This window comes from Euprymna scolopes, chromosome 2, assembly GCF_053919585.1.
Source record: "Euprymna scolopes isolate OS-2025 chromosome 2, ASM5391958v1, whole genome shotgun sequence".
NCBI lineage: Eukaryota > Metazoa > Mollusca > Cephalopoda > Sepiida > Sepiolidae > Euprymna > Euprymna scolopes.
In genome coordinates this window covers 84,671,230-84,695,904 of record NC_136483.1, presented here as the reverse complement: position 1 = coordinate 84,695,904, position 24,675 = coordinate 84,671,230, and the positions used below count along the sequence as shown (strand labels likewise).

Below are 24,675 nucleotides of genomic sequence, written 5' to 3'. Positions count from 1 at the left end.
TAGAAAGAAATGAAAATGTGTGTTCATCTCACTATCATTTGTTCGCGTATGGGAAGAGAAGTGAGTGTTGTAGTGGAAATTGGAATGATAGTCCAGCGTGTAGACAAAGAAGAGGATAGAGGTTAAGCTGTATGCCATGTTAGCAGTCAGCTACACGGTGGTGTTCTCAGGGACCAGTAGTAGATAGAGAGAGAAAGAGTGTAGGTACTGTCTGTTGGCCTTTTGTCCCACATAGATAGTAGTAAGTGGGTGTGACGCACGCGGTCGGTCTGTAGACCGACCGACCAGCTCGAAAGCTGGGCCTAAAAGAAGGAGCCGCTTGTTGCTCTCTCTTTTATACTCGTTTCCGGTGGTCTTTTGCGCATGTGTGTATTTCCCTAGAAAGCGGAAGTGACGTCGTCCATGTGTGCGTGTGTGAGTACATATGTGTGCGTTAGCGTGTGTGTATATACACGTGAATGTGAGTGTATGTACGCGAACGTGAATATATGAACATGTGTGGACGTGGGCACGTATGTTTATGTGTGCGTATGTATATGACAAAGCTTGAAATGTGAACGTGTGTTTTTGTGCGAGACTAGAAAAGGCTTACACAATGGATAATTTTAAACTCTTTTTATTTATTTATTTTTATTTGCATGTCATAAAGTGTACATCCAGTTCCCTGTACATTACTACACAATAGCATGTTCCCATCACATTGATTGAATAAAATGTATTTGGAAGTTTTTGATTGCATTGAAAGGAAAACTGTATTTGTGCACATCAGTCTGGTTGTTTTGTTTTACGGCATATCAACCCTTTTCAGTTAATTCAATGCTGAATCAGGTCATTTTGATAAGAGCTTTTATGCTTCAAGTTTCTTATATCTTCAAATAAATAATTGACCCTCAGCCACCGCTTTCCACCATATTTTTTAGGGTAATTATTAGTAGTTATTCATGGAATTTTGAATAGGAATATCAATTTTTGTAAATAGGTTGGTGCTGGTTTTATATGGTGAGACTTAACATGACCAGCAGATTTATCAGATCTGGCCTCTCCAACTGCTTATCCAGTCCAGATAAGAGCCAAAGTGGTACATGCATCCACTTTCCAAGGTTATAGACTGCTCAGCTATCAGGTTGGTTGGTTGGTTGTTTTTGTTTTATGGCATATTAACCTTTTTCAGGTTATTTAATGCCGAATCTAGTTATTGTGAAGAACGATTTTTAATGGAGTATATATTTTTTTTAAAGTCAGATTCTATTTAACCCATAGTTGGGACCCTAACAGGTACTACCACTCCGGGTCAGAGTGGACCTGGGAGCAATGGCAATTAAAGGGTGGCTCCACACTCCCCAAGGCCCGCAAGGTGGGGCCTCACAATCGGATATAGTTTTAGATTATATCTAGGACCTCAGCTATCAGGATTAGATTTTTAAGCATCATGTGTTGCCAACCACAGTAAACTGTTGGCTTTAATGAGTAAGAAAAAAACATAGGAAAAGAAAGAAAAAAAAAGAGAGAAAGACAATTTTTGTTTTTTATTTTGATTTTGTAGAACATGATTGAGTTTTGTACAGGAAAAGAAAAAAAAACAATAGCATCAATGGTTGGTACATTTTAGGTCAGCAAGCCAGTATCTTCAAATAGTCTAATTCTGGTAATAGCAGTCACATAGGTTTGTAGCATAAATCCTTGCTTCAATAAGATATAGATGATATCACATTTTTGGGAATGTACCAAGACCTGTACTAACAATTAAAATGTTATAAATGGCGAATGAGAGAAATGAACAAAAAATAATTGTTATGAATGATTGAGAATGGGTTATCATTTAGCAAGTGCTAAATTTATCAAAAGAGTGTTGTGAATGAAAGAGATAAAAACATGGTTAATGAACAAAACAATCAACAGCATTGCTTCCAACAAAGCCTTCATCAGAAGATTACTCTGGGTTTATGGTTTCGGGGTCGAAGCATCATTACTACTAACAAGTTTTTGTTGAACTATCCTCTGAAATAATCAAATTATACCAAATTTTCACGACTGACGATTACTATGCTATTGTTGAATTAATACTGTAAACTCATTAACCTTTATCCTTGAGTAATCTTCAGGCCTTGATAAATGGTAAAAAAAAAAAAACAGAGCACCCTAACAATATTTCATGATACTAGCAGACTTTGTTGGATTATTGTCACCCTGTGAGATTGCCATTTATTCATGTTGATGCCGACAGAGACTTGTCTTGTATTTTCTTTATGTATTTTTTCTCGTCTGATGGAAAAAGACTATTAGATTATAAGGATTCTTCAAAAACACTAAGTTGGCAATAAATCCTTAGAATCCAACTTAGGAAAGACAATGAGTTTCCAGCGATTTCTGACACATTGTTATCATTGATCTTTACATCTTTCCAACTGGAATTAGCATCCCCAGCCAAAATTTCTTCAAATATAATTCCATGAACAAAATATCTATATATATAAAAGCGAAAATGTGTGTGTGTGTGTGTGTGTGTGTGTATGTGTGTGTGTGTTTGTATGTTTTGCAAAAACTTTTGACACGGGCCACGGATTTTTGCCAGATAGGTATCATTTTAAAGCTCCAACCTTCACCCGACAAATATTGAAAAATTGGCCAAAAACATTAATTCCTTCACCCTAAACTGAGCCCTTTTCTACAAGGAGTGTGTCGAAAAAATCGTTCCTTCATTTTTTCTGCTCTTGCTACTACAACAATGACGTCATGTTTGACCAAGAAAACGTTGACGTTAGTTTCAACCACCTGCAAGTGCTTTTAAAGGTTTAATTTTATCCGTTATTAAGTGTATGTCTCTTTGGCGTAGGGGTAACGTCTCGAGCATTTTTTTTCCGTCTTAGTCTCAATGCTTCGGGTTTGAGCCTGTCTTTCTACCTAAACTTTTTTTCCTCTTTTACACCTTTTTTCCCCTTTTTTTTACGTTTGTTCGCTGTTTTGCTTTGTTTTGGTTTTTCCAATTTTTCTTAACATCGTGTTTATTTTTATAATATTAAAACAGGGTCACCCTCTCCTACATACACACCCTCCAAACACCCGGGCAACGCCGGGTACCCCCGCTAGTATTTATATAAATTGAAAGTTGCATGGAAGATATTTTGAGGTAATAAATTGTTAGTTAAAAAAGTTAAATGTTCTCGTGTTTGTAAGAATGGTCAAAGTGTGGAAGAAGATACGAATGTTAGAAGTGTATGTGTATGCATCTGTTTTCTTTTGTTTTATCTTATCGCAGTCGAAATTCTCAGGAATCAAGGGCCCCTTTCTATGCCTAACATTTAATTTCCATATGAGATACGTAAACATTTGAATATTTTATCAAAGTTCTCCTTAACTTCTCAAACATTGAGTTGGTAAAGAAGTTAAGAATATAAATTTTCCACTGCCCAATTGTCCAGTTAATTATATTATATTTTTCTTTTGGTTTTACCGGATTCCAGAACAAGAATTCATCTAATCTAGTAGAGTATCCAACTAAGCATTGTTACTTGAGGTGACATCACTTGGAGAAGGTGTACCATCGATTATATAAATCTCACCTGTCTGTTTAAATATATGTATGTATGTATGTCTCAAACTTTCGACAGAGGCGACGGATTTTCACGAGATCAGTACCATTTTGAAGCTCGACCCTTCGGACGACAAATATCAGAAAATTGGCTAAAAACATTAATTCCTTCACCCTCAACTGGGCACTTTTCTACAAGGAGAGGTCGCTTTTTTGCCAATATTTTCAAAAGTCATCCCCTCTTTTCGATTGACTAGCCTTAATTTAAACGTTCACCACTTCCAGTTTGGCGATGGATGCAATGGCAAAGAAATCACGGTTTTTCTTTTCACTATCTTTTTCTCCTTTACAGTATGAGTTCGAGCCTGCCTGCCTACTACCACTTTTTTTTTTTTTTTTTGCTTAACACAAACCTCCAAACACTCGGACAACACCGAGCACCCAGGCTAGTTCCTCATATGATCCAGTGTGGGTTAGCCATACATACAGAAGGATATTATTTGGGTTTCTAATATTGTTATCTGGAATATTTGGTCAGGATTTACTGTTAGGAGGAAGTATTCTCATGCCAGGTTTTCCTGAAAAATCCCTGTACAAAGATATTCAAAGATTGGTCCTAGTAGGTAATTCAAACTCTCAAGAGTAGTGACAGAGTAGTACGTAATGCAGCATTGTGCATATATTTGCTTAATCATCGTGATATGTTAGTTAATATGTATGAAGTTGTGAGTGAATTGGGTATTTATTTGTTTCCCCTAGACTCAGTGTGCAAGATGAAGGTGAGCGTGATGCTTTCTGGGTCTAATGTGTCTGGCTAAACTTAATTTGGTTGTCAAGTTGCTGTTTTGATTAGAATATTCCTTCATTTTCCTTGGCCTGTGAAGAGAATTGTGTCAAATGAATGGGAATCATTCTCATTAGGTGATAATTGTGAGGTTAGTACTTTCATGCGAAATTATGTTTTTTACATTTGAGACACCTGCCGTGTTTGTGTGGATATAACACAAAGCTATTGATTTTTTTTTTTTTTTTTTTTTTTTTATTCAATTTTCACCCCAAACAAGGCACAGTGCCACTTTGAAGCAGGGGGCTACTATTAGGGAATTAATTAGCGGGGTCATTATGAAGGGAGAAGAGTAGAAAGATGTTTGTTAACATTACACTTGAACTTCTGCATATCATTGCAGTTGGGAAAGCAGAATCCCGGAAGGGAGTTCCAAAGACCCGCAGTTCTGGGGAAGAAACTATTGGAGTAAAAGGCTTTCTTGCACCTAGGGATCTCCACTGTAAAGGGATGAGACTTAGTAGCTTGTCGGGTTTGTTGGGGGTAGTTACGTCGGGGAGGTACAAGTGTTTGCAGTTCGTCAGAGCATTCACCATTAAAGTATTTGTAGAACAGGCAGAGGAGTGATTTTCACTTCCACTCAATATAAAAAAATATAAACGAAAAGGAAAGGGCAAGCTGAACAAACTGAGAAAGGAAAACTGCAGTTAATACTTTTTACACTCAGTCACATTGCATCTCTACTTCACTACAAGTCTGTCTGTTTCTTTGTATTAGATGACCCGCTCCCATTAAAATTTACAATCCCCTCTATCGTTTAAGCATATTTTGTATAAATAAGTTTGAGTCTATGCCTGATTTTTACAACACTCATGAATGTCCAACAGTCTTTGTTTTATCACCGTCCAATTGTATACAGTGACATACTGCTGATCATTTCACCAGTAAGTGGTGTGATCTTGATCAGATTTTACACTCAACTTTTGATAACATCTATCAAAACAATCTGCAGTCTGTTATTGACTGAATAACAAAATCAGGGCAATGCTAAGAGTGGAATGTGTTAAAATTTGTGACAATTTTGCATGCTGCATTCAGGTGTGCTTATTATTGAACGGCGATAAAAACAAAGACTGTTGGGTGTTCATAACTGAAACTTGGTGAACAAGTCACACATAGACTGAAGATTATTTGTACTAAAAATGGTTGGATTGCAGAAAGGATTGTAAATTTTATTCACAATGCCATAAGTGGCATTTTTTCAGGGTAACATTATTTCTACAGACCAAGGTATAAATGCATGAATGTTTGTTTCAATGTGGTATTTTTCATCAAGATTTCTCTTTTAGTTTGACCGTGAGGACAGCAATCTCAGAGTGGGTGTATATATATTACTACTGGTTTACATCGACTGCTACAATAGCACCCTTTCCGAGAGTCCAATGTTCAATCTGCTTGGCCTGATATTCTCAGGTAACATCCAATGAAATAAATACATAGATGTTGCCAAGTCTGCTGCAAATAAGGTGGACTTGCTCTACCAAGCTAGAAAATTTCTTACACCTGCAAAAATGCTATATCTCTATAAAACCACCCTTTGCCTATGCATGGAATACTGTTACCACATCTCCCTCTTAGACAGGGTGCAAAAAAAAAGAATTTTTAACCTCATGAGTTCCACACTGTCTGCCAAGCTCTAGCACTGACGCATTGCTGCAGTTACATCTCTGTGATTGTTTTACAAGTACTATCACGAAATGTGTGCCAATGATATCACCTACAATCATAATTCCTCAATAAAAATACCTCCAACCTATTCAACTAGCAAAAACATCTTTCTTCACTATAGAGACCCCTAGATGATGGAAAATTTTCTATACTGATAGTTTCTTTCCTTGAACCGTTTGCCTTGAGCATTCTTTTACTACTCCCAGTTTCCCTAACCGTACCAACATGCAGAAATTTAAATATAATGTGAACAAATATCTTACTGGCCAACTCCCTACCTAAGTAGCTCCACCCTCTATAAACCTGATCCTTATCACAGTATCCACTTGTTTGGTATGAATAAACATTTAAAAAAAATTTTTTTAATTACTTCGAACTATTTTAAATATACCTCTTCCATAGCATGTGATCTAGCTAAGCTAATCAGAGCTTTAGTATCCCTTAGGCTCCTTGTAATAGTAATAATAGTGAATTATAAATGGAAAGGAAGACCAAATTACTCAATGTTTCACCCACTGTTTCGTGGGCTTTTTCAAGAGAGAAGAAAATAGTTAAAAATGGTACATGTACTATTTTTAACTACTTTCTTCACTTTTGAAAAAGCCGACTAGATGCTGAGTAATTTAATCTTACTTTTCTATTTTACTTCATCATCAATCCATCCGGGTTTTTTCTTTTTATTATCAGAAATAATAGTACTAACCTTCAAGATAAAATCTGGTCCACCAGCTCTCAAGAATTGCATCACAAACCGCTTGTCGGCCAAACAGTTTTTGTCAAGGAAATCAATGCAGCAGTAGAAACACAGGAAACTGACCAGCGTGACAATGTTGCAGTTGACCAAATACTTTTGGCAGGAGGCCAGGACGCGAGCGACAACTTTTTGCTTATAGAAAACCTCCTTATAAGGCAACAGCTTGCTGAACAAGGAGATGAAGAAGATGAGGCAAGTCATCATCTCTGAACAGCTCTCCTCTTCAGATTTTTGGATTAGATTCAATTCCCTTAAACCCTGCATTTTGTCCAAGAGACGCTGGAAGACAGAAAAGCAAGATTTTTGTCTAAAGAAAAAAAAGCAACGAAGAAATGAAGTTTAGATTTAATTTGATAGTTTTTAGTATAGAATATAAATTTTTGCATTATTTAATGTTGAATCGATTCATTTTGGTAAACGTTATTTTTATTTTTTTTATTTATTTATTTTTTTTTACACAGGAATCACCACTTATCAAGGCCCGAAGGCCACTCGAGGATAAGGGTTAATGGGTATACATTAGTCAATGTGATTATAGCGTAGTAAACATAAGTAGTGGAAATTTTGTAAATTGGATTACTTAGCGGGACGGTTCATCAATAACTTGTTTACGTTGCCCTTGAAGACAATCAGATTGTAGTCAGCTGGAAAGCAGGCAATCGGAAGAGAGTTCTACAGGCGTGCAGTTCTAAGAAAGAAGCTTTGTTCATGGAATCTACGTTTAGGTTTAGGTACAGATAAAGAGTATGGGAAATTATTGATAGTGTTTTCAGCTAGACAAGTGTTTTTCATGAAAGTTTGGCGAGGGAGGGGGACCATAGATTGAAGCTCAGACGAGCAGTTGCCATAAAAATAACGATAAAGCAGAGACAGGCTCGCAACGTCTCTTGATGTTGACCGATAACCTACATACAATCAAAATAGCAACCAAACTTACTGTTATGCATCAAGCTCTTAATAATTATTAATGTTTTCTTCAAATATTTATCCATGGTATAAATTTTTGTATAACTCATTCCATACAGCGATTTGAAAATATTAACTGTTCTATGAAGTGTAGATCTCCTAGCATTTATCTCCTTTTGCTGGACTTTTTTTCTCAGGGGATTCCTTCAGACTTATCACTGACAGGGGCTTCTGGTGTTTGTCTCTGATCTATTTAGCTGCCTTTTTTATCGCCCTAATGGTGTAGTTTTTTTTTTCTTTTTATCTCTTTAGATATATCAACATCTTAAGCATTGCCAATAAGAATTACTGCCTTTTTTTCTCTCTAAGGATAGTATTAAATAGTTCTAGTATTAATTTTGAGTATTATTTCTTTTATTGAAACAAACTTTGTTTACTTTTACTCCGTGTGTTTAGCCTATATTTCCCCTCATTTGTAACTTGCCAATCTCCTAGCATAATTTGTATTTTTTTAAATTTCTTGCCTTATTTTTATGCTTAGATTGCTTTCTATTCTGTAAGTTTATTAAGCTCACAAATCGTTTTAGATTTTAATAAACTCTTAATCTCTGCCTTGTCTTTATTCTATGTTTATGCGTTTCTGAAACAATGTTTTTATTCCTTTAAAGTTTTCCATTGTTGTCAATCAATAAACCTATCTAAAATATATCAAACCTCACAGTCTTGATTATCAATAAGAGTTTATCCTAGCTGTCCGAAGGTTGCACATTTCTGTGAAACATACACATACTGGAGAGAGTATATTTACTTAAAGTAATGCTTTCTGGACCACAAGTGATTGGTTTTCAGCAGTGGGACTATGCGTGGTTAGTCATCTCATGCAACATTAACCAGGAACACTGCATGCAGGTTGCTATAGCTCAAGATGTGATGCATGCCAGGAGTGAAAGCTATCACAAGTATAAGCTATTCGAATTTATAAAACACTCATAGATTGGTCAGTGTTGGCAGTTATCCTTTGTCCCTTTAAGGGTGGAACAGATTGGTCAAAAGGTAACCCAATCATTACTCCCTCACATATCATGTAAGTTAACCTATATAAACTCAAACACTTAAAGCTCACACCTCTTCTTTTATTTTTACTATTATGATTGCCATCAGTTAATATTTGACTGCATTAGGACAAGCTGCTGTAACAAATAAAGCCTTCCTCCTACAACTGAAAGAGCCAGGAATTGCTGGAGCTGAAGCGTGTGCACTTGTTAACAAAATACTCTTCACGTAAGATAAGTTCTGTGGATGTAAACCTTATTCTGTATATTTAATGTTACTGTTTGTATATCATTCTATATTGCTTAAATAAAATTGTTCAATAAATATACACGGTTGTTGTTCCTTTTCTTCAAAAGCTGTCGCTCTGATTCAAATTTTTACACTTAACTTCGAATACAATTCCAACTTTTTTTCTTGTGCAAGAATAGAAATCCCCACAAAATAAGTAAATATCAGACGTACTAATTTGACAAAATGGATAAATGAAGGAATTATGACTAAAGAAATTGATTTTTGTTAAAGAAAATTGATCTATGGTAATCTCATCTGTGATAAAGAGGTAATAAACACTTACCTTGATATATTGTGTCGCTTCATTGACTGTCAGCTTTGAGACAAGAAGCCGAGCCAAGGGTAACATTAATGTGTTAAATGCAATGCAGATTGCAGTCAGATGATTCTGAAAACAAAACGGACAAAATGACACATCCAGCAATCCAAGGGTGCTTTATGCCAGATCTGGTGCAATTCCGACCAATAGTTTTTGAACCTATAAGTTAAGTTAAAATAGTAAACTACAATTCTGTAGTGATACTAGACTGCGGTGTGTAAAAATAATGTTAAAAATGGAAAATTCTATGTGATATTAAATTAAGATAATGGAATTTTTCATTAAAGGTCAAGGAAGATGTTAGGTTGATGTGTATCATGGAAGGAAGTACGTGACAGAGAAGCAAGATCAGTTCTGCCTCTTAGGTGTTCAACATCAAAGTAAACAAGCTCCCTATGGTGTGGGAAGGATGCAATTCATCTGGATGCATGAGTATCGTAACTCTATTCATAGTTTCTGGAAGAGTCCATCTACCTCCAAAATAGGAATAGGATAGATAATATCACACCATAACAATACATGTGACTGGGGACCGCTTGTGAATTCCATACTCTCATGGAACCTTCTCTTTCCGAGAAAGCCAGTTAAACCCAAATAGGGTGAGTGCCATTTTTTTCACTAACACACACAAACACACACACACGCACACACGGGCACGCACACGCGCACACAATCACTCAGGACCGGATCCATAAACTGTAAGCAGCTATAATTACGTCTATCTAAAGCTCCTTTCTTACCCTTAAAACAATTCACAACTATAAAAATTGTTTCATATTAAAATAATAGAAAAAAAAATAATAATGAAAAAAAAATGAATTTCATAAAAGTAAAAATGAAAATAATGAATTAACCGAAAAATGAAAGCTGAGTTATGGATAATTTAAAATGGAGAATCTGAGTCCATAAATGACAATCAACATGAAGGCAACAAATGTAAATTTCTCGTCTTAGAAATATCGGGATAACAAAATTATCACGAATAAACAGAAAAGAAATAGACATACAGAATCTTCCAATAATATATTGCTTCCAGCATCTAAAAGGCGGCTCGCAATGCTGCAATTACCATGAGCGGCAGCAAACATTAACGGCGTCCATCCATTCTGCAAAAAAGAAAAAAATAAATAATATGGAAAAATAAATCATTTCAACAATTTCAGAAAAAAAATTTAATTTGTATACCACTTCACTGGAATCAAATTTTCTTGCCATGATTTGAAAATTCAGAATGAAATATCAGAACTTATGAATAAATTAAACATCTTTTTTTGTCAATGTTTTTAATTAATTTGTTTCATTCTTATCAACTTGTTCCATATGCTAAGGATTTCAATTTTTGTCTGACTTCTTAGTTTTAATTTGAATCTAAATACAAAATTTTAGAATTATAGTTACAGAATTTTTCAATAATAAAAGATGGCAAACATAAGACTGATTCCACATGTGTGGGTTGAATTGAATGGCTTTTCTTTGAGGTAGGTGCCTATAAACATACATTATATATATATATATATATATATATATATATATATATATATATATATATATATGTGTTTTATTTTTTATTACCGTATCTTTCTGTTAAGTTACATTACTGTTTCAGCTACCCGGCCGTTTTTTTTGGCCGTCTGTAACTTTCTTAGACTTTTACAGAAATGTTCGTTATTATGGGGTAATAACGAACATTTCTGTAAAAGTCTGAGGAAGATACAGACGGCCAAAAAACGGCCGGGTAGCTGAAACAATAATGTAACTTAACAGAAAGATACGGTAATCTCTATATAAATAAAATGAACTCATTTTTTCCCGTCTGATTTTGACATTAATAGGATTAAAAATCAAGATATTTCATGCAAATATAATATGCACAAATGGCAGAACAATATCTGAGGTGTGTTATAGGCTTATTATTTCTCAAATTCCTTGATAATCTTAGATTTCTATACTTTTTCTGCTGAAATCGGTTAAGATCAATGGAAGTGGTAAAATATTTTCTCTCTAATAAATTCCTCCTCCCCCTGCCACCACTTAACACTGTTTGGGGATCGTTCACAAGGAACAGTTGAGAAGAGAACACCGGTTTGGCTTCGTAGTTCTTTCATGTGAAGTTATTTAAAATCACTAAACTAAGCTGCAGTGCTCTGTGGCGTAGTGGTTAGCGTGCTGGACAATTCACATTATATTTTCATGTTCGCGCCGACCTACCGTAGTCGCTTTTTTTTTTTCCTAAACAACTGGAATGGACTTTTCTTGGTGGCCGAACTGTTAACGTTGCAGATGTTTTTTTTTGTTTTTTTTCACACTTTATTTTCCTACTTTTACTCATGACTCCGGGTTTGATCCTTCCTACTTACCTACCAGAACATTTTTTAACCCCCCCCCCCCCGTCCCGGAAACAAACACTCGGGCAACGCCGGGTACCCCCGCTAGTAAAAAATAAAACGCATATTTGCTCTACGACAGTATTGAGCACTTTCTCCAGTTTTTATTAATTACAATTTCCACTATATATATATATATATATATATATATATATATATATATATATATATATATGGAGAGATAGATAGATAGATAGATAGATATCATTAGTTTTCATTCCAAATGCTGAAAAGATGAAAAGATGGAATCAAGTTACACTCATAAATTTTACTTTTACTTTGTTCTTCTAATTTTTTTTATTCAAAACTTCATTACATTGTGTGTAACATGTTTCATTGAATAAGAGAAAGATATAACAAAGCAACAAACATCAAAAATCACTACAAAGTTCAAGATACAGAATGAAAATAAGGAAAAATGAATTTGGAGAAGAAAAGGGAGACATGTAAAACCTGTAAAAACAGAAATTGGAAACACTTACGGTAATATTCATAGAAACCGACACACAAAAATAATAAAATTCGAAAACAATGTGGATAATATCTCACGCCATCATATTGAATTTATATACACACAAGCAGGCCACCCAGCATTGCCCGGTCATAAAATAAGCTTAGATAGGACATTTTGATTCATGCAGATTTCATATTTATTATTATATAGTCAATATTCTATTGACTATATTGTACCCTATATATAGTAGTGATTTCAAAAATAAAAATAAAAATATGATTTGGGTGCCATCAGCTAGAATCAAAACCAAAACATATAGCTCCCGAGCATTATTCATCACCATCTAAGCTAAGTGCATACACATAAACAAATTAAAAAATAATGTTGTTAAGTGTATAAATGTACATTTGCAAATGCATAGAGCACATACAGTTAAATTATGCCAAGTTCCAATGTTTGTTTTTTTTAATCTTAACCCCTTTACCAGCTATTTTTACTGGCTAAAAACCAAATTGAATCCGTTTCACAAATCCAAATCTCCTATATATCAAGTTTCAAGTCTGCAGACCAAAAATTGACAGAGTAATTTGACAGAAACTGTTCTGCACACAGACTGACAGACAAGATCACTTTATATATATATATATATATATATATATATATATATATATATATATATATATGATTTTCAGAATGTGAGAGATTGTATATAATAAATTCCACAGCCAAACAACGTCGCAGCCCACAAGAGCCATGACAGTCAAAGAACCGGAAGTCCAAGACTCGAGTTTCACCCTCATTTGGGCTCATCAGTTAGACAACTAACTGATGAGCCTAAATGAGGGCGAAACTCGAGTTGTGGGCTGCGATGTTGTTTGGCTGTGGAATTTATTATATATTATCAGGGCTACCAGGTGTTGCCCGGAACAAATGTGTAACATATTTCTACTGAAACTTCTTTCTACCTCTCTTTATCAGTCTGTCTATCTTTCTATCTATTCACCTCACCTTTTTTCTTCTCCCTCTCCACAATCTTCTTTCTATTTTGCCTAACCTATTCCTTTCTAACTGGACATACATACACATCGACATCTCTCTTTTATATAGATTTCTCATAGAATGAGTTGACATAAGAGAAATAACTCACTGATAAAAAATCAGTTACTTTCCTTTAGTACATAATAAAATGGCTGAATAAAATGACTTAAACTCTCCCACAATGAAATCTATGCCAGTTGATCTCTAAATAATGAATAATTTTCTTTTAATTGAAAATATTATTCATTCATGGCAATGCTGATCAAGAAAATACAACTTTGTGGTTATTTGCTTTGTAGTTTTTTTTTTTTACTTTTAGTTGGACATACACACATACAGACAACTACACTTTATCTACTATATTAATAAAAAAATAAATTTTCACCTTTAAATCCAGTCAGCATTAGACTAAAAAAAAACAGCCGCTATATATAATTCCAATATGATCACACTTTCTGCCAATAACTGATGTATGTTTCCAGAAATTATTAATCAGTTTCATTCGATTTCAGAATTTCCTACATTAATTCCAACCTACCTGACTCTCACAAAACAGTCATACTTAAAGAAATCAACCTAACTATTACTCACTCAAAAAAATCCACTACTATTGTCACATCAATCATCAGAACTTGGATATATTTTTCAGCTCAGGCCATCATTGGTTTATTTTATTATTCCATGATATTATTTTTCACACAATATAACCTCCCTGAATAAATATGGACTGCTCCCTCCAACTTGAGATCTTATTTTATAGGGTTTTGACTGTAGAATTTTCAGGTTAAATTAATTTTTTTATGGCATCTTTTCTTTCTTAAGTCATTAGGTGAACGTATAAAACAGTCAACATGTCAAAAATGTGTTTAAAAATAATTTAACTTTATTATTTCACCATGATCCATAAACCAAATGTAATTTCAAAAAAAAAAAATTTGAAGTAAAAAGCCCCCCCCCCCCTCCTTTCAATTTATCTGTAAATGTAGATAGATCACAGTACTTTTGCCATTTACCATTGATTTCTTGCTGGGAAGGACCATTGGTCTTCTCTGAAATTTGAAGGATGATAAGCTTCTCCGAGATTACAGTACTCTTTCACCCTTCCAGTGGAGGTCTGATTAGTGCTCTCTCTCTCTCCTCTATTTTTCCATCTTTCTTGACCTTTCACTACAATTTCATGTGGTATCAGTCGAGTCTGGTGATTATTATTTGTACTCATGCAGATTATCATCAGAGATCGCTCAAGGACAACAACTGGTGGTGTTCCCTGAAATCTAGGTGACAACAAGTTTCCCCAGAAGTAGTTTCCATCTCTCTTGATAACCTCTGTAAATGAATATGCATCATAACAATAGCCACTGTTTATTGACTTTTTGCTGGCAATGACAATTGGTCTTCACTGGAATTTAGGTGGTAATAAGTAGAGCTATGACAAGAGAATATTTTTTCATTATTTTGACTCTCGAGTATATATCAGTTAATATCTTATATGATTTTAGATAGAGTGATGTGGTTTTCAATTGATTAACTGTTTCTAACTATGTCAGATATATACTCGAGAGTCAAAATAATAAGAAGAATATTCTATTTCATAGCCCTCGTAATAAGCTTCCTCAAGGTCCTGGTCGTCTTTGCACTCATCCAATAGAGGTCTATTTAGTGCTTTCTCTCCTCAGTTTTTCTATCTTCCTCGACCATTTGGTGTGGTGCCAGTTGATGCTGACACTACAATATTTTTTTTTGGTGGTGGTGGCGGGAGGGGGTAGTTAGGTGATTATTGTTATTATTATTATTGTTGTTGTTGTGGTTGTTCATAAAACCCACAACAGTATTCTATTAAAATAATTCCACATGAATGGGTATTACTTACTTTGTCAGACATGTTTGAAGACGCTTCGTTTTGAAGCAAAACCTGGACACATTTATAAATCTGCATTTTTGCAGCCCAGTGAAGGACAGTCATACCTTTCTGAAATCAACACAAGGAATCAAATAAAAACAGCTGAAATGCATGCAAGATTTTTTTTTTTTAATCTTAATAAAATGGAGTTTTATCTGTAATAAAAAAGATACAGCTGAAAGTATATGCAAAATTTATACTATCTTATCTTTAAATGCCGTTTTTGTATGTTTATGTCAGAAAGCGCTTATTTCTTATATAAAATTACATATGTGAATATGTTTATACATTTCTATGTGTAGGATTCAATCCTAGACTAATTAGTCGACCATAATTTTAAAACACAGCTGTCTATATGGGCTTTACTTTATATTAGTATCATGTAAAGGCGACAAAGATGGGGTGAAAGACCTTTGTGAAAATTCAAATACTTCCTATTTTTGTGAAATTTTAAGAATAGGAATCAGGCATTAATTAATAAATATTCTTCAAATTTTAGTTTATTTGGGGTATTTTAAAGGGTTTTTTACATTACATAATATGAGTACAACCTACCATTTGAAAATTGAAATATTTCAGATTTGCATTAAATTCAATTCATAATCATTAGACATGAATTAAGCAAGATTCCCTAAATTTCATTTTCTTCTTAAGACATCTTAAGATAAATCCTTAAACTTTAGACGGATTCTAGAATTAAAATCATGTAACAGATTTTTATCAAATTTCAAATAAGGATTCTATCCATAAGACTTAGTAGCATTATACCTTGATTGTAATCTTCATAAGGAGACATAAAAGTGATGCAAAACTGTTCTGTTTAGAACTCAGTTTTCCTATTTTAGAACAAGTATTTTTAGTTAATCTTTACATATAAAAAGTCAGTCAGATTTTATTTTCAAACTCAGACCAAAATGGCAATTAGTTTGACATCACTATTTGATTTAGGTTAGCCTATTTTTTCATTAATTTTTCATACTATATTATTGGCATGAATATAATTCATTTTGATTCATTTTACATTTCCTGATACTATTTTGGTCTGGTAAGAGTAAGTTTAAAATGGATTTTTCCTTTATCCGTTCATGAAAAATCGTGCAATTTTGTCTTTATACATTGGTTAATGTAAACAAGTTATCCAGTATGGCCCAAATGATGGCGATTTTAGATAACTTGTTACTCTTTACTTAATGTTTACATATTTAAAGCATGTATTTCTCAATATAAAATGTGTATTTCTCAATAGATTTTAACTCAAAAAGATTCCTCATATAATAATATTTAAGAAAAAAATGTTTCATGTCTACATAGAATTTTTTTTCTCGCAATAAACTCATGCCATTATCTAATGATTTTGCAAGCCTTTGATGGGGTCTGATGCTAACAGTTTCTTCACAAACTGGAATCATCTTCTCACCTATATCTTTTGTTTTTCATAAGTTTATAAAAGTATTGTCGATTGACAAAATGTTTGATTATGCTGGAGCAACATCGAGTGGCCTTGCTGATGATTGATTTAAAACATCGACTTTTATTATTAAAAAAGTAAAATGTTAGATAATGAACATTATTATTGTTTTGTAACTTATGTAGAAAAAGGTATGCAGAGAGAATGTTATTGAAACAAAGGAATGTTTAGTAAAATATTTTGGTTAACTTAGAAACAATAACAAAGAAAGAATATGGTGAACATAAGCACAGTGGGTTTTCAAACTTAAGGATAAAAACAATAAATTTGGCCAATAAAATGGGATTCAAAAAGTCACATGTTAAAGGATATGATTTGAATTAAGTCATAGCAAAGATTAATTTGAATATACACAAGAGAGTAAAGAGACAGAGACGGTCCTCAGATTTAAGATGGCTCCAAGTAGAGGGGATCAGAAATGGCAAAATCAGTATTGCAACTTTCCAAAAAGGGAAAAAACACTCTAGAATAAAAAGTCACCAAAAATAAAACCCAAGGATCTTCCATTTTCTTGGGAAGAATTTCCATTGCAGCTTTCTGTTGAACGAGACCAGAGATGGACCAGACATGTTCCCGATTGGCCGGGTGTTGAAACCCCAAAATATATTCTTGTCCTGTCATAAATTGTATTTAAATGTACATACACACACAATGAACTCTAAATTAGACGATCACAATGCTAGACGGTCATAGACAAACACAGGTATATACACACATCATATAGATGACTGTGACACATATATACAAATGTGTATACACACATTCATTAGAACATTTTATACCATGTAATAAACATTACATAGACACGGTTTGGTCTCCTCGTTTATACATCTCTGTTTTATATACACTCGTGATACACACCTCCAAGTTATATACAGAACCTTGCAATATAATAAGAAGTGTGAAGATAATTTCAGAAATAATAAATAGATAAAAACGAATTAAAAGAATTCTGTTTACCATGTCTGCATGATCAATGAAGCAATTGCTGTTTCTGAACTTCCAAATAATTTCAAAGATTTGTATGTCTTGAACTTTGACAGCTTTGATCAAAGGTGTCTCACCTTCCTATAAAATAACAAGAAGAGATATGATTACGATACATCTATTCAATTTGGGAGCTGAGAAATGAAAATGCCATTTCAAACTTAAGCATGACAGATAAAAAAATGCTATTTCTAACTTATATGTGAACAACCAACAAAAATTCTATTTCAAATCTAGTGCGAGTCACAAACAAAGATTCCATATCAAACTTAAGCATGACGGACCAACAAAAATGCTATTTCAAATTGAAGCATGACAAACTAAATGTTTCTTCAAACTTATATACAAACGACCAATAAAAATACTTCTTCAAACCTATATGCAAATGACTAATAAAAATGTTTTTTTCAAACTTATACACAAACAACCAATAAAAATGCTTGTTTAAACTTATATGTGAACGACCAATAAAAATGCTTCTTCAAATCTATATGCAAATGACTAATAAAAATATTTTTTCAAATTATATACAAACAACCAATAAAAATGCTTCTTCAAACGTACATGCAAATGACCAATAAAAGTACTTCTTCAAACCTATATGCAAACGACCAATAAAAATGCTTTTTTCAATTTATATGTGACCGACTAATAAAAATGTTTCTTCTAACTTGAGTGTAACAAACCATCAAAAATGCTATTTTAAACTTATATATGAACAACCAACCTAAATGCTATTTCAAAATTAAATGTGACAGACCACTGAGAATGCTATGTCAAACTTAAGTATGATAGATTAACTAAAGTGCTATTTCAAACTTATATGCAAAAAAAATAAATGTAAATGCCATTTCATACTTGAATTCGACAAACCATTGAAAATATTATTTCAAACTTAAGCATTAAAATAAACAAAATACTATTTCAAACTTATAAATAGTATTTCAAACTTAAGCATGAAAGACCACTGAAAATGGTATTTTAATCCGAAACATGATAGACCATTGATAATGCTATTTCCAACTTATGTAGGACATGAATGACTAATGTAAATGCTATTTCCAACTTAAGCATAATAGATCATGGAAAATCCTAGTTCAGATTTAAGCATGAAAAACCTATGAAAATATTATTTCAAACTGAAACATGACACACCACTGAAAATGCTATTTCAAACTTATATATAAATGACTAATGTAAATTCTATTTCAAACTGAAGTATAATAGACCACCAAAAATACTATTTTAAACAAAACATCATGACAGACCAAAAAAGATTGACTTATAGAAATGTTTGGATCTAAAATAAGTGCACTTAATCTGCATGTTTAGCGATGACAATGCTATTTTGAACCGACACACTAATTAACAGAACCCATAAATGTGTGAGGACATGTGTAAATGCACAAAAAATTCAAAATGGTTGATTGTTGTTTTTTGATCTTCAGAAATAGTATTTATAATGTACTTATATATAAGGGGAGATAGTGAGGAATGTTGTTTCCTGATTGTCTTTCTTGTAAGCGCCAAGATTAAAAGCATTCCCTGTTAATTCATTCCTCAGTGTGCCGCTTAAATATGTCTTTAAAAAACAATGATGATTCAAACTTTTACTATATTTTAGAGTTGCTTTTCATTGGATAATCCCCACAAGAGGCTAAAGTCCCTATCCAGATGCATCTTGCCTTACACATGTTGCAGATTGATTGGAGTACATCTAATAGCTAATACGTGGTTGAGATCTGACATGCTGGAAAACAAGAAATGTTACAGACAAAAAGCCATGAAGGGTGTTCAAAGGATTGACGTTGCTGTAGAGAACACACGGTTGATTATATTTAGCTGAATTTAGTATCAAATATGATTATAGAGAGAGAATAGGAAGTGCAACTCTCAACAGTTTACAAATGAGAAGCAACTTTGATAGTGAAACCAACTGACTAAGAAGACATGTGTTTGTAAGATGTTTTAAAAAAATGGTAAGTAATTAAGCCATGTGCTTAAACCATAAGAAACTCACTCTCTCTCTCTCTCTCTCTCTCTCTCTCTCTCTCTCTCTCTCTCTCTCTCTCTCTCTTGACCTTTCATCTATGAAATGAGCATTTGGCTGAATAACTCCATTATTTTTTAAAGAATGTGTTGTTTTAGAATTAATAGAATTATATTAAGAGAGCATGTCAGGTAGCTTTTATTGCAGTTAATAGAATCGCCCTCAGTCCTTGGAGGAAAACAACAAGCATGCATGATGACACTGGTCACTAATAATTATTTTGTTTTAAGTTAATTAAAATAATTAATAAGTTAATCAAAATGATTAATAAGTTAATTAAAATAATGAATAAGTTAATTAAAATAATAAGTTAATTAAAATAATTAATAAGTTAATTAAAATAATTAATAAGTTAATCAAAATAATTAATAAGTTAATTAAAATACTAATGATTAAAATACTTTTCTTTTACTAAAGAATCACCACTTATCAAGTCTCCAAAATCACTAAAAGGTCAAAATTGAAAGAATTCCATTTTTTTTTTTTTAATTTTGACATCTTAACGGCTATTTTTACCAGGTAAAGACCAAATCGAATTTGTTCTACAAAACGAAATCCCTCATATATGAAGTTTCAAGTCCATAAACCAAAAATTAACAGAGGAGTTTCATAGGCACCGTTCCTCAGACAGACAGACAAGGTCACTTTTATGTGTATAGACATGTGTATATGTTTACATATTTCTATGTATAAAAATAGCTTCTAAACTAATAAACCGACCATTAAGAATGTTGGAACACAGCTAATAGGCATAAAGGGTCAAAATGTGTACTATATTCAGTTCAGATTTTATGTAAAAAGTAACAAAGAGGATGTGAAAGTTTTTAATAAAAATTCAAATGCCTAAAAATTTTGCTATTTAAAAAAAAAAGTTATGAGACTTCAATTCATAAATATTTCTCAAGTTTTTATTTCTTTGAAGCATTTTAAAAAGTTTCTAGGGGGTATAATATGGGTACAGCTTTCCATTTGGAAATTCAAATATTTAAGATTTGCATTAAATTTGATCTAGAGTTATTAGACACTAATTAAGTAAGATTTCCTTAATTTCATTTTTTTTTCTTCACACCCCTTAAGCTTAAGCCTTAAATTTCAGACCTACTCTAGAATCAAAATAATATAATGGATTTGAATTAAATTTAGGATAAAGATTCTAGATATAAGGCTTAGATTTTAATCTTTCTAAGAGGGCATAAAAATTGTGCAAAACTTTTGCAAGAGGAATTAATTTTACCTGTCCTGGGACGAGTATTCTTCTAGTATATATTTTTCTACTTATATAGATATTTTGTCTGTGTGTATGGGAGTTCATTCCTTATGGACTCCAAAATGGCTACACCAATTTTTTTCGAAATTTTTCACAAATGTATTTTAAGTGTCTAGGAGTGTTCTTAGATAGGTTTAGTATTGAAATGTCTCCAATAATAATTGAAAATCGATAATCAAAAATCTGATTAAAAAAGGAACAGTGTGATTTTGACCAAACTTAGCACCCTTATACAGCCTAATATCACAAGTTTATTTTAGAAGTTTTATCACCACACAAGCAGAAGGGCATATAAAATCAACAGTGGCTTCTTTGATAAGACAGGGGCCATTCAAAATTAATGTTTCTGTTTACAGCACAATTGAATTATAATAAATAATTTTATAAAATTAATTATAATAAATAATTTTATAAAATTAATAGTAGGTTTTCTACAGTGCAATGTAGACTACAATATATTGTGGACTAAGTCACTGCAGAGAAGTAAGTGAAGCTTCGGTAATTGTGCATAAAGGGAGAGCTTAACTTTCAAACACACTGGCAGGTGACATCTGCATGTGTCAATTGAGGTATGGAAGCACAAAATGGATACAAAATAGGTACAATTTTCAAACATATTTTATGTTTATTTTTTTTCACCCCCATATAATTAAAATATATAAACTTTTTTTATCAATTAATTTTTTTTCATCAAACATTTTTTGAAATAACTATATTTAACGGATACAATACTTCCACTTTTTGTTAATATATTTTTCAAACATATTTACATATTTTTTAATTTTTTTTAAATACAATTATGTGTTTTTTTGTAAATGTACTTTATTTAAATATACTTTATTTATATCACTTCATATTTATTATGTTGTTTGAATTCAATGTTTTTTTAACATATGTGAACTATTCACAATTTAAAACTGTTAAACTATTTTCTGTTGCACATTTACTCTTTTGAAACTGCTAAAATTAAAAAATGTGACAACATTCATTGTTTTCTTTTCATGTTTCTGTAAATAAATATACTCACACCACAACTCATTTTTGCAACCCCCTCTTACAGGCCTGAATATGCTCTCTGTTTCAGTTTGTAATTCTCCTCACACCACAACTCTTTTTTGCAACTCTCTCTTTCTCATACATGTCTGAATAATGAGAAAATCTGAATTTTTTTAACAAAAACTTTAAAATAACTTTTTTGGATTAAATTTTTGAAACTTCTTTCAGAATAGAAAATCTTTACAATTTAATAAGGAATTCATATAGGTTTCATTAAAAATATTCAGTAGATAACGAGAAAAATAGAGATGAAAATTTCAAAAGGACTGTATAACTGGTTATGCTCAGTAGTAGTCCTCGCCAGCGAAAGATTTTGTTATTGTTATTCTATTATTATTATTTAAAACATTTTGTGTCCTGCGCTTTTGCGCGAGGACTAATTTTTAAAATATCTAAATAGTTTGACAAAATATATAACATATTAACTTAAATAAACATACATAGTTATTTGAAATATGTCATTAAAAAATAAAAAATTAATAGAGAAAAATGTTTGCATATTTTTACATATTTTTTATTATAAGGGGGTGAAAAAATAAACATAAAATATAGTTGAAAATTTTATCAATTTTGTACTTCCATACCTCAATTGGTAGATGCGAGTGCCAACTTCTGGTGTGTTTGAACGTTAGGCTCTTCCTTTATGCACAATTAGCAAAGCTTCTTCCTGGTACCCCATGGTGGGTCCCTGACTAGAGCAAGCAATCAATCGATTTGACTGAAAAATGGGCGTTTTCATCTATTTCGATGACAATAAAAGTATTGGCAATGTGGAACATTTGTTGATTCTTGTTCAATCCAAGGTAACATCAGATCTCCCTTCTAAAGTGGTATGAGAGGAACGTGTCCGTTGCATGCGGTTAAACATTGTATGAATGTCTCCATTTAGTCTCTGGAACCAGTGTTATTAATAGGACTGGTTGATTCCACTTAGTACTCGAATAGGGGTAATTTGTACCCCACAACACCCCCCCCTTCCGAGCTTTTTATTCCCCTGGGATAGCAGTGTCAGAAATTTCGTGAAAATAGTGAATAATTCCACCCCATCTTTCCAAGCTTATAACTCCTCGAAAAATGTAATTCAAGCCCTAATTTTTTTTTTCAATTAAAGGAGCAAGGACCAAGGTTTTATTAAAAAAAAAAACAAAAAAAAACAATGTGTTTTTTTTTTAAAAAAAAGGTTTTAAACTTCGGACTTTACAGGTAAATTTCTAAAAAAAGCGATTTTTTTTTTTGTTTTAAATTTGAATATATTATTTATTGACCTTTTCTCTTCAATTTGTGATATATAAAACTCCCCGACATAATTAATTATTTACTTTTTAATAGACATTTCAAAATGAGAGGCGTGAATTATTCGACCCCCTGTCTTTCCAAGCTTATAACTCCTCGAAAAATGTAATTCAAGCCCTAATTATTTTTTCAATTAAAGGAGCAAGGACCAAGGTTTCATTAAAAAAAAAAAAAAGACAAAAAAATACAAAAAAAAAAACAATGTGTTCTTATAAAATAAGGTTTTAAACTTCGGACTTTACAGGTAAATTTCTAAAAAAGCGATTTTTTTTTTGTTTTAAATTTGAATATATTATTTATTGACCTTTTCTCTTCAATTTGTGATATATAAAACTCCCCGACATAAATTAATTATTTACTTTTTAATAGACATTTCAAAATGGGTGACACTGGGGGGGGGGGGGGGAATTTAAAAAAAAAACGTTTATCTAAAATATTATATTCGGTTTATTGGAAAGAACATAAAATTTCACATTGACCCTGAAAATATCGTAAAAATAGAATCAATAGAAAAATTTTGATAGATTTTTAAAGTTTAAAAATTGAAAAATATTGAATTCAGAAAATTCATTGCTGTTTTTAAAAAACAAAAAAAAAATTTCTATTACTTTTAAAACAACTGTAATAGTTTATTTTGGAAGTATAATCCATAAAGAAAATAAATAACCCACTTTTAACAGAGAAATTACGATATTTTTATATTGTATTCGCAGTTTCGTGTTAGGGGTGTCAAAAATTCCTACAAAAATTCTGATACTGCTACCCCTGGGATGATCGTATAGCTCTTTTTCCTGGAGTTGATCTCTATTGGGTCAGTCATTTTCTTTTTCCTGGAGGACCGGCATTGTCCGGCTGCTTGTGGTGTTACCAAGTCGAATGTGTCATATATCTAGTCCATTACTTCTTCTTGTTCAGCTGAAGGTTGTCTTTCGTCATCTGTTATCCATTTTCGAATTTGGTTTAAATGTTTCTTGTGCGTGAATCTTGGACCTTCGATAATATAGGCCATCCGCCCGATCCTTTTCTGGACCTTTCCTAGTTCCCACATCATACTATTATTTTTGTGTACCTGGAAAAATACCTTTTCCCCAGATAAATACCTCTTTTTAGGAACTATAGTATTTGACGGTTTTACTTGTTTTTGCAAAAGTTTCTCGAAGACCGGCCCAATTTTTCTTGTGAACATTAACTCTGCTGGCGACATCTTCGATGGATTCTTTGATTTGGTGCAATTCGGTAAACTTGTAAAAACTGTTGTAACGCCTTTTCTGAGGGCGTTCCTTTACCCTTCTTCAGGGCTCTTTTCAGCGTGTCTACAAAACTCTCTGTTTGACCGTTCAATCGGGGATGATGGGTTGGCATCATTATGTGGTTAACCTGGAAATCCTCGCAGAAGCTTTTAAAATCTGCTGAA

The 24,675-nt window shown here is 32.6% G+C and overlaps 1 protein-coding gene across 1 annotated transcript in view; it reads right to left on the bottom strand.

Annotated features, from left to right (window-relative positions):
• LOC145239988 (uncharacterized) overlaps nucleotides 1-24,675 on the bottom strand; it is a 104,008-nt gene that overhangs the window by 63,081 nt on the left and 16,252 nt on the right. Inside the window, exons 4-8 of the mRNA XM_080103571.1 lie at nucleotides 17,569-17,676; nucleotides 15,111-15,209; nucleotides 10,372-10,470; nucleotides 9,329-9,433; nucleotides 6,745-7,074 (exon numbers count right to left, since the gene is read on the bottom strand). Coding sequence (XP_079959697.1) covers nucleotides 6,745-7,074; nucleotides 9,329-9,433; nucleotides 10,372-10,470; nucleotides 15,111-15,209; nucleotides 17,569-17,676 — 741 coding nt within the window. The remainder of the gene's footprint in view (nucleotides 1-6,744; nucleotides 7,075-9,328; nucleotides 9,434-10,371; nucleotides 10,471-15,110; nucleotides 15,210-17,568; nucleotides 17,677-24,675) is intronic.